Source organism: Sturnira hondurensis, unplaced genomic scaffold (assembly GCF_014824575.4).
Source record: "Sturnira hondurensis isolate 20B ecotype Veracruz unplaced genomic scaffold, ASM1482457v3 Scaffold0008196, whole genome shotgun sequence".
In the NCBI taxonomy this organism is placed as follows: domain Eukaryota; kingdom Metazoa; phylum Chordata; class Mammalia; order Chiroptera; family Phyllostomidae; genus Sturnira; species Sturnira hondurensis.
In genome coordinates, this window is record NW_028080827.1 from 7,119,089 (window position 1) to 7,134,598 (window position 15,510).

Sequence of the window (15,510 nt, forward strand, 5' to 3'; positions counted from 1 at the left end):
GATCAATTTTTGCTAGGGTTTCTCAGCCTCAGCACAACTGGCACGTCAAGCGAGGTAACTCCTTGTCATGGAGAGGCTGTCCTGTGCATTGCAAGGCACCGAGGGGTACCCTGGCTTCTACCAAAAGATGTTAGTAGCAGTTCCCTGGTTGTGACAATCAAAAATGTCTCCAGACATTGCCAACTGTGCATCGGGGTCAGGGAGGAACAAAAGTTCCTCTTGATCAAGAACCAGTCACTCATGATAATCACGAAAATAATGAAGTGTCGGTCGTCATTTGGGGAAGAGGAAGTGTAAAAATGACACCGTTTCACTTAAACACAAAGTGTAGGTGAAGGGTACACTGGACAACAAGCAAAGAGTCATGGGGGTTCTGGACATTCTCTGGCCGTGACAGTCCCATGTCCCCGTCATGCCCACACACCACAGGTGCCCTTCAGAACGGGAGCGGACTGACAGATGCGGCCGTCAAAGTCTGCTGTCCCTATTTGTGCTCTGCTGACACTCCTTCTTGCCTTCTGCCTCATCCCTGAGTCCCGTCCCAGAGCGGAGCCCAGGGAGGAAGTGATGACGGCAATCCTCCAAACCATTTGGTTAAAAGAAACCCCAAAACAAGAGTTTAATAGTGTGTCCAAAGCAGTGTCAAATATCTCTGAACTAAAACAACTGCTTTAAAACATCATGAGTCAGCCGGAAAATATGAGAGAAGATGCCTAAGGTTATATTTAGAAGTTAGCATATTTGACAGCCTTGTGATTTTCGGTTCAGTCAAAGAACTCAGTTCTGGTGCTTAACCCCTTGGACCATTCTCAAAAAGGCCAAACAGGCTGCTCAGGAGCAGTGGAGAGGCTTTGAGGACATTGCTTAGCCTCAGGTCACAGGGTGAGCGAAGGCTGGTGCTTACCCCAAACACTGTTTGCCACCTTCGAGGAGACCCTCAGGGCAAGCAGTCTATAAACACTGTGTCTGGAAGTTTTCACATACTTTTCAGAAGAAGGTATAATATTGTCCATCCAAACAGGCTATTGCTATCAGTGATGTCATTTTTAGAACACACTTGTGGGGATTTAAATTTTCTTGTGGGAAATTCCACTGAAAGAAAAACTCCCAGACATTCGAGGGTAGTGTATTGTAATTACAAAGGTGGTGGTGGGTAAGGCCTCCCTTAAGTCAGGGTCAAAGTTTGCTCACAGACCTCTGACCTCCCTCTGTTCAGCATCAGCCTTTAGAGGCAGGATGGAGGGCACGCAGAACCTGGAGCAGGACGTCACGCCCATCCTTGGCCTCATCTGAACGGCCTTTCCTATTCTCCTGACCAGGACTTGGGGTGTTTACTTCCCCCCGATGACATGCGCCTCTGTCACACTCTGACCCAAGCCCCCGGGGCTCAGTGCTCTGGATCCCCACCCTGTGCTGGGCCTGGGGGAGCTTGATGCCCAGGTGTGGAGCCTCATGCCTCGCATGCCCCACGTCAGAGCTGAAGGAAAAAGATTCCCAGAAAAGACAGGCAAGCGAATGCAGTGATTTAAACTCTTTGGTCAGGAACCAGCAGGCTCATGAGCCTGTTGGGATTTAGCAAGTGCTTGTGATTAGAATTCAAGTTGGAAAGTGACAGATGGACAGAGCTGGGCTGAGAGCAGCTGCTTCAGCCCTAAATAAAGTGATCGCACCCTGGTTTCCAGCATCTGCATCTCACCGCCTGGGGGCGATGTGGCTCCTGAGCTCAACGGTGTCCTTCGTTCAGCACCAAGGCAGTGGCAGAGGACACGGGTACCCTTTAGACCAAGTGGTGTTGGGCAGATCAAAAATACAACTGCAGCCCTGGCTGGTGTAGCTCAGTGGATTGAGCACGGGCCTGTGAACCAGACGATCACGGTTCGATTCCCAGTCAGGGCACATGCCTGGGTTGCACGCCAGTTCCCGGCAGGGGCCAGTTCCCTGCAGGGGATGCACGATAAGCAACCATACATTGATGTTTCTCTTCCTCCCTCCTTCTCTTCCTCTCTAAAGACAAATAAGTAAAATATTTTTTAAAAATGCGACTGCAAATCTGTGGCAAACAAACACTACTCCAACATCCGCCCAACCACCCACTGGCACGGCCACACACACACAGGTGGAAAGGATTTTCCACCTATGATGAAAGAGCACCAGGCTGATGGCCCAAACACCTCCACCTTCGAAATGGCCCAGGGAGGCCTGGGACAGGGATTCCATGCTGACGAAAGAGAGAAATAAAACAGATGAATCTATAGGGTAAAAAGTTACCACAATTCACATATAGTTACTCTCTGTGGAGCAAAAAGTTTCTTGTTGTACTAAGTATACGCCAGAGATTCCTGATTCTGCCTGAGGCTCGGTTCACAACCAACAGTTATTTCCAGGATGATGAGACAAGGGAACACCTGGATGCAAGGGTCAGGCCACCTGGCGCTTTACCTTTAAGCTCTTTGGTCTGCTCCTGAAGCTTCCGCTGTATCTGCTCCTTTTGTGTTTCCAGTTCTGAATTATGCTTCTGAAGCTTTGCCAATTTCTAGCAAAGGGAAGGAAAAAGAACTTTTTTGAAAATCCCATTTTAAGTTTTGTTCCCATTGTCTTTTGGGGGGGAAAGCTGTGTGTTTCAAATATGCACACACCCATTCCTGCCCACGGACACCAGCCAGTGCCAGCCCGCCACTGGACACTGCGTTTATTTCCACATGCAGGGCCCACATGACTTCAAGCAGTCACCACTTCCGAACCTGCAGTGGTGAAAACCAAGGAGAAAGAACCAGACTAAAGTCTCCTCAAAGTCAAGGAATCTTCTCTATCCTTTTTTTAAGCTTCTCAATAGACAGGGTACTTAGTTAATATGAGAGAAATTGTTTGTGACATGATGTGGATTTGCACTTGGTGTGTGTCACGGCTCAGGAAGGAAGGATGGTGACCATGACAGAGGTTCTGCTATTTGAGCTGCTCCTGGCCACCAGCCCGCTAGGCTGGCTGATGGTGCTGATGGACGGACGGCTGGTGGCCCCGACAGTGCAGGTGATGCCAGCAGCTGGGGGCGGGGGGAGAGGCACCCTGGGACTCCAGGCTGCCACACCTTGGGTGCTGTAGGGCTTAGGCAAGTACAGGAGAATGGACACTAACGAAGGCCGCCTCCTTAGGAAATACTAGCACGTGCTTGCGCAGGGTTCTCTGACAGGCACTTGGCTACATTACACCTCACAAGAACTCTGTCAAGCCCATTTTTGTTATTTCTGTCTTACACATGAGGGAACGAAGGTTCAGAGAGGGTGAGGGTGACTTGCCCTAGGCCACCCAGCCAGACAGCAGCAAAGACAAGATTTAAACCCAGGACAGTGGATTTGTATGTCTGCTGCTCCTCCTGCTACACCAGAGAGATGAAAGCCTGCCTCGGGCTTTGACCTGCTGCTCTGGGTAAGACGGTCCAGGGCACACACCAGACGGGCAAGCCACAGGCCACCCAGGTCACCCTGGCAGAGAGGGAAGTGTCCAGCCAGGATTCCTCCTTGGATTTTCATCACTTCACAAAAGTTAAGAGGAAGGAGAAACTTTATGTTGTCTTTTTCAAAGCCTGGGCCTCCTCTCCCTTCCCTGGACTCGGGGGCTCTGTCCCTCCTCCCCTGAAAGGGAGGTTCCCTCTGATGGTGGAAGCCAACAGCAAAATCTACTCTGCAGAAATCTTCTTTGCGGGCCAATCTGCACTGTGGTCTTTTCCACCGGGAGGCATGTGGGCATGGCCCAAGTCCCAGCCAGCACAGACCTCTTCCACAGCAGCCTTGTACTTCTTCCCCTTCTCCTCGTAATTGAGCCTGTGGGCAGCTGCTCTGTCCAGTTCTGATTCCAGTTTCTGCATTTTCTCCACATCACTGGCCCGAACAGCAGCCAGGCTGGTCAGTTTCTCCACCAGCCCATGGTTCTCTTTGTTCTGCAGAAAAGAAACAGCAGGTGCTTAGGGGTTTATCCCAAATTAAGAGGCTGTTCCATTTGCTTGTCACAACCTTTAACATGGCATCTAAATCTTTCAGAGGTTTGGTTATGCTGATCACATTTATCGTTATGATGGTGGGTATGAGCATCTTCATCCCAGTGGAAACAGCAAGGCAGACCTGGTCGGGTAAATGTGTTTCCGAGCTGGCGGTGGCTATTTCAGCGTGGGGCCTCTTCAGTCCTGCAGTGCCGGGACCACTCTGGTGTGGTGGGTTGAGATGTGTTCCCCACTGCCCCCCCCCAAATTCATGTGGTGAAGTCCTAACAGCCAGTACTTCAGAACATGACTGGATTAGAGATGGCATCTTTAAGGCAAATCAGAGGTAAAATGAGGCCATGTGGGTGGGCCCTAGTCCAAACTGACTAGTGTCTTTATAAGAAGGAGAGATTAGGACAGAGACACACGTTGGGTGGGGGAGACAATGTGAAGACACAGGGAGGACATCCCATCTGCAAGCCAAGGAGGGACAACTCAGTAGACACCAATTCTGCCAACACCTTGAGCTTGGACTTCCAGCCTCCAGAACTGCGAGAAAATAAATCTTGGTCATTTGAGCTGCCCAGTCTGTGCTAGTTTAAGGTGGGAGCCCTAGCAAACTGATACACGCAGAACAGAACACAGGCCGCATCGGGGCTCCCACGGGGCCTGCTCCCAGCTGTTTTATCTGCTGTTCCACATGAGCCATACGACAAACACACAGGCCTGTTACACAGCAGCACAATCAGGGGAAGTTGCATCAAAATTCCAAGGTTTTTTTGCTGGCACATTTATCCATTCACCAAAGACCCTATGGTACAGTTTAAAGCTAGATTTAAAATAAAGTTCACCTTAGGAGAACCTCAGCATAAACTGAGGTGGACCCAGGAGTGAGTTTTATAGACCTGGCCACTGCATATTCCACAGCTCTTGCCCACTGGTGGAGAGCATGTGGATTTTTTCCCTAGCAGTGGGAATGGCATGGGGAGTCTTGTCAAACGAGGCAGGGCTGCAGCTAGACCAGATGGACCTTTGGGCAAATTAGAAAGTGGCAGTTCCTCTGGGCCAATACATCCCTCAGGGGGCAAGGACTTGGCATGCAGACAGAAGCTTTGTGCAAATTAAAAAGGCACCCCTGCCTCACGGCAGCCCAGCTCCGTGCCAGTACACAGGGGTTGGCAAGCAGAACCAGGCTGGATGTCAGCCCCCCTGTCCCCTCCCCGGGCAGGGCCCCATGCAGTGTGCTTCCCGCACAGCCATGTGCAGCAGCCCTTTACAATGTGCAGTTTTCCAGCTCAGGTGTCTGTGTAAACTGTCTGAACCTCCTGACATGGGTATAACCTTTACTGCATCACTAAGGAGCTGGCCCAGAACGAAACATAGCTACTAGAAAAAGTACACATGAAAGATGCAATATGAACACCTACCTGATCTTCTAGCTTTTTCTGCAAATGCTGGACCCTGTAAGTAAGCTGAATGTTGAGCACAAACCGCCGGATATTCTGGAATCTGCGTCTGGCCAGCCAAGCCCGAGCATATTTCTGCAGGATCACAGCCTTGTGTTCCTCTAGCATCTTTAAAACAAGATTTTGTGAGATGCAAACCAGGCCTCCACTCTTTCTCTCACGAACTCCTCCAACGTTGGGAGATGCAACTACCAAAATATTCCCACAGCGTAAAACAGGAGTTTCTTGTAGTCATCCCACAGAGACCCACAGTACACCTCTGAACAGACCTGTAAGAGACTTTTGAAATAATAAGCAAATCCCACCTGTAGCAGACATGCACAAAAATTCACTATCAGAACTTCCTGCTCTCTAGCAAGGTCTTCGTGTGAAAACACGACCTTGCTACAGGCACACCTGAGAAAGACTGAGCGTTCGGTTCCAGACCACCACTGTAAAGTGGGTATCACGGTAAAGCAGTGGTAACAGGAATTTGGGGGTTTCCCAGTGCATATGAGTTATGTTTGGACCATACTGTAGTCTATTAAGGGTGTAACAGCATTATGTCTAAAAAAAGCGCATAACAATTAAAAATACTTTATTGCTAAACAATGCTATCCATTGTCTGAGCCTGTGGGAAAAAGTGTGTTGACAGACTTACTCGACACGGAGTTGCCACAAACCTCCAATTTACACATTTTTAAAAAACCGAAAGTGTGATGAAATGAGGGGTGCCTGTACTGCTGATGAAACATAACGTGAGCCCCGGGAAAGCACGTGGTCTTGGTCGCACCTTTCGATACCTCCTCCTGGCCAGGAACCCTCGGGTGTAGGCCTGGATGGTGATGGTGGCCACGCGAATCAGCTGGTACAAGCTGCGAACGAGATGTCCACGGCAGTACTTCTGAATGATGATGGCTGCCCATGCCTCCTTCAAGGCCGCTGCGGTGACAGCTTTCCTTGGTGAAGGAGACGTGGAGTCAGTCTGTTGCCCACAGAGCACTGACTGCTACCGCACGACTAGCTGTGCGGCTCTTTCCTACTAAGGAGCAGCCGGATGTTTTGCACATCTACACACTATGCTCTACAAGTGGCTCACTGTAAAGCCCACTGGAGATCAGACATTATTATCTCCCCGTTCGCCCTGAGATGAATGTGGATGTGCTCCAGGCACAGGGAACCAGGGGACACCACACTGCTCACATCCAGGCTGACACGCCACCTCGCTCACGTCCACGCGGACCGTGACAACAACCTGGGCTGTGGCACTGCACCTGCTCGCTCGTCTATCTGTTCATTTATTCTTGTGGGGAATCGCGCTGAAGGCTCTAGATCAGGGGTTGGCAGAGTCTGGCCCTGGCAGCAAACCTGCAGCTTTCCGTCTGGGATTGTCAAGTTTTACTGGCACACACGCCTGTTTTTTATAATATTCCCTATGGCTGATTTCACGCTAGAGTGGCAGAGATGAATAGTTGTGAGAGAAACTGCAGGGTCTCAGAAGCTCGAAGAGTTCTGCCCGTCCAGCAAGCCTGCTGGCTCCTATGGAAAGGACTGAAGAAGAAGACAAAGTATTACCTTCAGAATTCACAACCTCATGGAGCACACAGACATTTAAATGGCCAAGTGGCATTTGAGAAAAATAAAATGACTACTGAAACATCCATAAGAGGGAGCTTAGAACTGCTTGGGAAGGGCTGACATGTGAGGCAGGCCTTGATAGAAAAGAATTTCTGTAGACAACAGTAAAGGTTGGAAAAGGGACTAAGGGACTAAGGGACTAAGGGACCAGTGAAGGCATGGAAGGACCATGCGGAGGCATGGAGGCCTAGTGGTGCCTGAAATATTCAGAAAAAGAGAATCTAAAATTGCTAGAATATAAGCTAAATGGAGAAATTTGGCAGTCAACGAAGTTAGAGGAATAGATAGGGACCCTTTGCTATTAGAATAGATATAATTAACAGGAAATATATATGTGTGTGTATATATGTGACAGCTACTGTGTGACAGCTACTGTGCTGGGTCCCAGGCATGGACGGACTGGGCACCAGACAAGTCTGGTCCCTTGGTCCCTGTCCTCATGAATGTCCATTCCTGTGAACGCATCGAGGCCCCGAGGCCTCGAGTGCCATGTCAAAGACTGAATGCTCTTCTGTAGGAAGTGGGCCACTGGAGGCACCAGGGCAGGAGCAGAGCATTGGCCCAGTCAGACCCGGTTTAGGAAGATGGAGAAAAAGGCAGCGGGTGAAGGGACACGCTCCAAGGGTGTAAGGCAGGTGGTGATGAAGGCCTCATCCAGGGCATGCGCCCAGGGAATGGAACGAATGGGACAGACTCAAGAGGCAAGTGAGAGGGGGCATAGACGAGTCAGGCCTCTGTGATTCCCACACGGAAAGGAGGCATAAGTTTAGGGAAGAAGGAAACCCTGGGGTTTCCTGCCCCAGAGACTGCTGTTATTAACTGAATGTAGAAGCATGGGGGGCGAGCCTGGCTGCATGTGTGTGGACGGCAGCTGCCTGGGGCAGTGGGGCTGCAATGGTAAGCTGGGCTCGGGGCATGCCGAGATGAAGGCTGCGGTGGGCCGACCACGCGGAGCAGCCAGATACTGCTGGGGGTCAGGCTCACGACACGGCTGCCTTCGCAGCCACGCTAGGAGCACACCATGAAAGAGCCAGGTGGACACGCGGGAGCACACCATGCTTTCTGAGAAGATTGCTTGTCTCACGGGCCAGCTCAGCATGGCCTTTGGAAGCGCTCAGGGAGGGCTGGGATGGGCACAGCGGGTGGAACTGCCCTCCACTCAGCCGGCCCCTTAGGGCCACAGCATTAGCCTTGCCCCAGGGCTCCGTGTCTGCTGGCAGGGCCTTGCCATCGAGCCCTGCAGTGTGGTCTGACCCCGGCCATCCAACAGGCTGGTCAGTGGCTATTTATGTCGTCTTTACTTGGGGGCTTTGCTAGGGTCCTGGTCTTCTTAGGCATTTTTGGCTCCCATAGACCAGGGGCCTAGTCTCTTTACCTGGTCTCATCAGGAATTCCTACCCTCTTCAAAGACACCCTGATAGGGGCTTCCTCCCTTCTGGGTCCTGGCTGTCACCTCTCCCACACAGGGACAGCAGGCAGAGTCAGCACTACCTGCTACTGAGGGACACACCCTTCTCATCTTAAGGCTTACGGCCACCTCAGGGACATGTCTGCTGGGTCCCAGCAGAAAAGCGCTTTGCCCTTGACCAGCCCCGCCCCCTGGAAGTGACCAGCAAAGAAGGTGGCAGAATTTCAAATCTACCTTGGTTCCAACATACCTCACAGTGTGCTGACCCCGGAAGTACTGCTGGATTATCAGGGCGGCTTGTCTCTCTCGGAGGAACTTTTTTCTCTGCAGCCAGCCACGGATGTGCTTCTGTATCAGAACACAGCCCTGCCTCAGTTTATCTAAGCGGAGTTTCTCCAGGTAAGCCACTTGCCCTGCTCTGAAGAAAATTTTGGTTTTACCAAACTGGTACTGGTTAGAGTCCTGGAAGAGAGAAACAGTATGATCAGAAACAAAATCTTTTCAGGTTTTCTACAGTATTTAGAAAAGATGTTTGGAGATTCAAAGGTGCCAAAAACATAGATATTTTTACATATCTGTTCTTTGACATACAGCAGAAAAACTCTGATCATGATTTAGAAATGTGCATTTTTGACTAGTTTGTTTAAAGCCACTTTTGGGGGAGAAATGGACTTGAGGTGGAGGTGCCCACCTGTGGTGGGGGAAGGGCTGTGCCTCCCCAGTGATTCTCGGTTGGGCCGTCGGGAGCTTCAGGCTCTCCTATGTGGTTTCCACAAAGGGGCACAGGCACCTACCGGGAAATGCTTCCTTCTGCCTCACACTGGCGTCTCTTTACTGCCCCCTTCCTGGCCATTGCAACTCCTTCCCCACCTCTTTTCCATCCTAGCTCACTGACTGCTTCAGCAACAATCTAAACCCACACTGAGTGCCGTGTCTGGAACCCGGGCTTAAGGACTGTTCAGTTGGCTGTGCAACATAAGCCAGGCCCGTGGGAGAGCTCTAGAATGCCAGGGAACAAGGCAGGACAGGAAGGCACTGGGGGTTTGAATTCGGGTCCTGAAGGAGGCCCCTGCTGTCAGGAAATGATGCCCCGAGAGCATGTCAGCTCTGATCTCCGGAGCACACACAAATGCTTAGGGCGCGTTTTCTTTTTAGCCATTCAGGACAATTATAGTCCAGAGACTGAGGCAGAGCTGAGGAAATGAGTTCGGGGGGTTTGAATGCAAGGCTGACATGCAAGACTGACCTGGATGAGCCTGTGTAAAACCGCTTTGCAGACCTCCTTTTTGTCGCTGAAAGAAAGCTCCTGCTTGGTCATGAGGACGCCATAGCGGCTGTAGAACTCGATGTAGGTCCACCTGGAAAGCCAAGCAGGTCTAAGGGGGCGTGCCAGAGAGGGAGTGGGTCGGGTCTGTGGACCTTGCAGCCTCACTTGTCGCTGCTGGTGGGGTGGAGTCTGTTCTGGGGATGAGGGCACTGACCTCTGACCCCTCCCTGCTGGGGCACCACCCAAATCTGCTGCTGGGCACACCCGTCTGCAACCTGGACTGTTTTTGTTAACTTTCTGCTCCAGCAAGTGTGCTCCCCACTCCCTTTCCCAGGTGCACTGGGAGGCAGTGGGTGACCCCCACGGGCAGCTGAGATGGGGAGGGGGTGGGGGTGACGCCTGGCTCTGCCTGTGTATCACCTCCTCTGGTCTTCCCCGGCACAATGGGACAAATCTCGGGAGCATCTTACGAGAGTATGTGACAAAGTCCATGACAGCCCCTCCCTTGGTTCTCAGCACAAAGCTGAAGGTGGGCACTCTCCCCCCCAAACAATGATGACACTACCTGGACGGGTAGCTCTGTGCACCAATGCGAATCGTTTCTAAAACGCCGCAGGCTCGCAGCTGCTGAACAACTCTTTTGGAATCAAACCTTAAGGAAGACGATTTTATAATGTGTTAAGCCATCATACATGACGATGATACCCACAAGCAGTGTAGTGGCGCTGCCTAGACCACGAACTCCGGGAGCAGGACTGTCTTTGCAATGCACATGCCACTCACACAGCAGATGTTTAATTAATACTTGTCAGTGCCAAACGAAAACAGCAGGTCTGTGACACTGCTCAGGAAGCTGAGGATGCGGAGAAAGCAGAGGCTGATCCTGATGCAGGCGACAGGGAGAAGGCCCGTGGGGGGATGGCCCTTGGGTTGAGTTTCGAATGACAACGGAGCGGAAACAATGTTCAAGCTGACCTCATCCTAATGCCTGTCTGACGCGTGCATTCCCTCTACAAGACACCCAGCAGGTGGCCCTCTGGTGATCCACAGGCACACTCACCACCTCCATGGACAGTGCTTCCCCTCAGACACCTCTTAGCTGCAGTCCTCCAAGAGGGACTCCAGAGCCCCCACTCGTGGGTATGAGGTCCTTCCCCGGGAGCCCAGGGAGCAAGTCTAAAGTTCCCTCCTGCCATGCCGAGGCTGAAACCTGTGACCCCTCGACAGCCTTTCTCCTTCAAACTCATACAAACTCTTTTATCACCAAGGATCATGTTCTGGCTTCCTCAGTTGCATAAACTTCAAGGGTAGACTGTTCTTTCAAAGCTGACTGCTTTACTTACTGCTAGACATAAGGTGGCTTAGCCAGAGGGGTTGTGCTAGCACTACACATGAAGGGCAGGACTGTTTAGAATCAGAAACAGTCAAGTTCAAGGCAATTGTAAGCATACTCCCCAACATCAAGACGGACACAATGGTTGCTCCGTGCTTTCCCTCCCTGCCTCATGAGAACACTTACTCGAAGGGCAATTTCTCATCATTTGGCTTGACACAGCGCACGTAGTGGGGTGTGGTGGCGTTGAGGGTCTCCATGAGCAAGGACAGAGAGCTGCGGAACTAGGGAGCAAAGTCGGAAAATGAACGTCATGCTGCCATGTAATGCTTACGTCAAGGCAAAACAGGAAGAAGAAGCGCCTGTCCTTGGTGAAAGTTACCTTCACGCAGAAACATCTCTTATGAAAGGGTTCACCCCATGACTGATTACTAGTGTGCTCTGCTGCTCCGCCCAACATTCCCACGTAGCAGAACATGGAGAAAATCGTGATACTGTGCACATAGGCAGTTTACTTGGGCGTATGCGGCCCTGGAGGTTGAGGTACAACGATGATGAACTGCTGCTTTGCTTTGCTTTTGTGTTTACACTGCATTTGAGGAAGCCTGGTGCCCACATCCAGGCCTGGAATGGGGGCCTGGCCTGAGCCTGGGGCCCCGCCACCCTCAGACACTCCCCCGGCACCTTGCTCCCCACGGTGGTCCGGAGCTGCTTGTTGTTTGGCTTGATGACTTGCTTTGCGGATTTCATCGTGATCCCGGAGCCGAAAGGGGAAGGAGGAACCGGATTTTCTTGGAAAAACTTGGCGCAGAGGTGAAACTGGAAAGGGCAGAGAGGACTTTCATGTCCCAAAATGCTCACCCACAGGCCTCAGCTGGTACAAGCCAAATATGTGGTCATGACAAGCCCATCTAAACCAGTGGAGGGTCAAGTGATGATCTTGGCCAGTCTCTACATCAAGTCTCAATTCCATAAGTGGATCGTCCGCACTCAGGACGACTGTGGCTTCTCTCCCAGGAACGGGAGCGGAGAATGTCTGCATGTGGGGATGGCTCAGTGTCAGGCAAGTGGGGACATCCATGATGCCACCCCTGGGCCTTGGCTCACCTTGTCTCTGCACCTGGGATCTCCTCCTGCCCACCACACATGCTCACCCCCACAGACGCAAACCTGACTCATCAGGCAAGGTTTTGTTAAAATGTTTTCACCCCACCCCCTCTGAACTAGCTTAATGTTTCATTTGTGCCTCTTTTAAGTCACTCATTACTTTCTACTTTGCATCAGTCATTTCTTTAAATGTTGTATCTTCTCCCACAGAATTACCCCCCCCCCCCTTTTTTTTAAATCAGACATTTGTTTCCTTCAGGGCAGAATCCCTGCCTGATGCACCCTGGTGACCCACCGTGGGAGGGGCGGACCTAAAGCTCCCAAGTCTCCAAACCTCTGTGCTTCCTCGAAATCCGCCTCCACCTCCCAGACTGGCCCCGGGGAAGCTTGTAGGGGAGGAAGCCACTGGCGAATTAGGTCACTGAAGTTTGCACACAAGAAGCAGGCTGTTTCCATGCTGCATTCTCCAGTGTCAGTTTAATAAAGGAGGGTGTCACGGCCTATGATGTATTTCTGATCCTTAGGGGAAGTGCTCATGCTCATCTGGGAAATGGTCGAAATACTCAAACGTCAACAAAAGACTCGGATCTTTTCAAAGAAGGAAAATAAACAGGATAACCAAATCTTCACGAAGACGAAGGTGTATGAAACAGCCTCACTCCCCGATTTTAATAAGGGGATGTTTAAAGAGGAAATAGAAGAGCCAGAGGTTGTTCTTTACTGACTGTACCCATCACACAGAACCGTGGATTCGAGGAACTTCCACGCTGCCAGCAGCTGTCCCTCCCCGTGCGGTTCCCTCTGCCTCGTGCTTGGGTTTTCCTCGCGCACTGAGCGCTGCCTGCCACACACCAGGGCAAGCACCTGTCTGCCTTGCTCCCTGCTGCACCCCCAGAGCCTAGGCCAGTGGTTGGCACACGGTGGGTGCTGTGTAACTACAGGGAGGGTAAAAGTCGGTTTACAGTCATTTGTATGGAAAATAAATTAATAAGTAACAGCACAAGAATGAACTCTGTATTTCATGTACTCACAACTGCAACCCTACCTTTCCCCACCCTGAATTTGGACGGGAAAATGGATAAAATGTGAGCTACGGCTCTTTAAATGGTTGTTATACCAGCTGTTCTTCCTCTCTGTCTTGGTGCCGTTTGATTTTAGTGGAGATTTGCATGTTTTCAGAAGCAAGAAACATATTTTAGGCCGAATTCTAAAACGGTTTCAATAGGTTTTTTTTGTTATGTCTGATTTGCAATTTGTCACTGCAGGACAGCGCACACACACGTGCACACCTCTTCCGCTTTCCTGACACGCACCTCCATCCACGTCACACACAAGAATGCAGGGCAGTAATTGCCCCTGAGGACCTGACAAACCTTGCTCTCTCTCAGGATCTCAACCAGCACATCATACACGGTGTCTCTGTTCTTTTCCAGGAAACCTTCACATTTGTACTCAACCTATGCAGAGAAAGGAACTCATTACTTCCAAAGAGACAAGAGCAGACAGCATCTTAGTACCACACGTTTCCTTTCTTTTTAAAGGAAGAATAATGAAACGGCTCTAAAGGCGATCCTCTAAAAGAGAGATTTGGTCCCTGTCGATCACAGCTACCCTAGAGTATAAGGTTAGGCATCTAGCAACCGATCACTGGACGGGACCACCCCGGCTGCCCACTGCCGGGACTGCTCCCAGGCTGCGGGCTGCTCTGTGTGCTCACCTGTCCATTCCCTCTGGCCGCACTGGCCATTCTCTGCAAGATGGGCAGTTAACACATGCCCTGGGCTAAGAAGACCTGGGTTGGGCCTCATGTGGCCTTAGAAACCACCAGGAGGAGAAAAACCTCAGTGGGTTCAAACAAATACGTTTTCCTAAATCAGCATCAATGGGGTAGAAGGGAAATAAAGCCCGACCTCCTGGCTGCAAAGCTTTTGAGGGCCACCAAAGCCCTTAGAGCCAGGTCTGGGGGGCCAGTGTTGGCACCGACTTAGAAAAGCTCTCGACGCAGCCCTGTCCAACCCACCAGGCTTCTGGAATCCCTCAGTGGACCCTATACCGGGGGTGGGCATGCTCAAACACGCAGACCCCAAAGGTTTATGCCTCTGAGTTATACATTTTAATATGTGATATATATTCTTCACAAATTGAAAAATATATGTTAAAATATAAACATCAGCTGTGAGGAGAGGGGCTTTCGGTGGTGCCGGAACCTCGAGACAGAGGCCGTCCCTCTGGGTGAGCGAGTGTGCTCACCGGAGCGGAGTCTGGGTCACGGGCCAGGCCACCAGCTGCCCTTGTGGGGGAAGTACTTGGACACTTTATAAATCTTCCAGGTTGGCAGTGTGAGCCACCAGTCTAAACAGGCAAAGCTGTAACAAATTTAGCACTTTCTCAGTGCAGGGACACCATCTGTGGGGCCAGTGTCTCCGGGAACTGGTCGCTCTGCGGGGAGCTCCGGGGACCGAGGGAAGATGTGCGGACTTGGATGTGAGTGTGGCCGCCTCACTTTCGAAATGAGCTCTCCCCCTTGGCTGACAGAACTGAGCGATGAGCTGCCCTTATCGTGCATGTGGTCTCTGCCCACTGACGGCCGTCCTCCACAGGTCCCACACCATGACTTCTTCTAAGAGGGACGTGTCAGAAGTGCCGGGTGACAGAATTAAATGTTACAGAGGGCCCCCTGAAATAAACCCCAGACGCACTTTGTGTGAAGCCTGACCCTCCTCTTCTTTTCCCCACGGGACCCCAAATGGGAAACTGTGAAGGCCAGCTGGAAAACATGACTCGACATATCATCGTTCATTTCACGTGCACCTTTTTCAGGAGCCCAATCTGAAACTGGGAGCACTGAGAGGCTGTCACATTAACAGTGCCCCCCTCGCCCACAGAGGCTGTCACAGCTTCCCAGCTGGTTGTCCCTTCCCAGGCCCTCAGTCACTCAGGCGTGACCCGCAGAGGCTGACCCACAGCACAGCCTTGGGACAAATGAGCCCAGGCTGGTGCCAGGGTCCTCAGGCACTGGCCGGGCCACTAGAGTGACATCCAGCTGAGCATGGGAGTGTCCTTGGGAAAGGAAAATGAGATGAGAGCCCATGTTCAGGGCAGGTGGTCGTGGCGGTTTGTCTTTTTTCCCCTTCCCTACAGTGTGGGGCAAAAACAGGCTTATAGGCGTTTGTATGGAGAACGAGACAATAATTAATAGGAATACAAGAATATACTGTGTTTCATGTACTCACAACTGTAAACTCACTTTATCTACCTTGTATTTTCCAAGGGCTTTCTGTAATGTGATTTTTTGAAAAATTATTTTCTTTTTCTTAGAAAGACATTTGTTTCATTAAA

The 15,510-nt window shown here is 51.1% G+C and overlaps 1 protein-coding gene across 3 annotated transcripts in view; it reads right to left on the reverse strand.

Annotated features, from left to right (window-relative positions):
• MYO5C (myosin VC) overlaps positions 1–15,510 on the reverse strand; it is an 89,777-nt gene that overhangs the window by 30,711 nt on the left and 43,556 nt on the right. For 2 of the 3 annotated variants that reach the window (XM_037054651.1, XM_037054653.1), the window contains exons 14-23: positions 13,545–13,628; positions 11,749–11,883; positions 11,251–11,348; positions 10,297–10,383; positions 9,711–9,822; positions 8,715–8,926; positions 6,212–6,377; positions 5,401–5,547; positions 3,770–3,934; positions 2,440–2,533 (exon numbers count right to left, since the gene is read on the reverse strand). In XM_037054651.1, coding sequence (XP_036910546.1) covers positions 2,440–2,533; positions 3,770–3,934; positions 5,401–5,547; positions 6,212–6,377; positions 8,715–8,926; positions 9,711–9,822; positions 10,297–10,383; positions 11,251–11,348; positions 11,749–11,883; positions 13,545–13,628 — 1,300 coding nt within the window. The remainder of the gene's footprint in view (positions 1–2,439; positions 2,534–3,769; positions 3,935–5,400; positions 5,548–6,211; positions 6,378–8,714; positions 8,927–9,710; positions 9,823–10,296; positions 10,384–11,250; positions 11,349–11,748; positions 11,884–13,544; positions 13,629–15,510) is intronic. The other variant, XM_037054652.1, reaches the window with a different exon arrangement.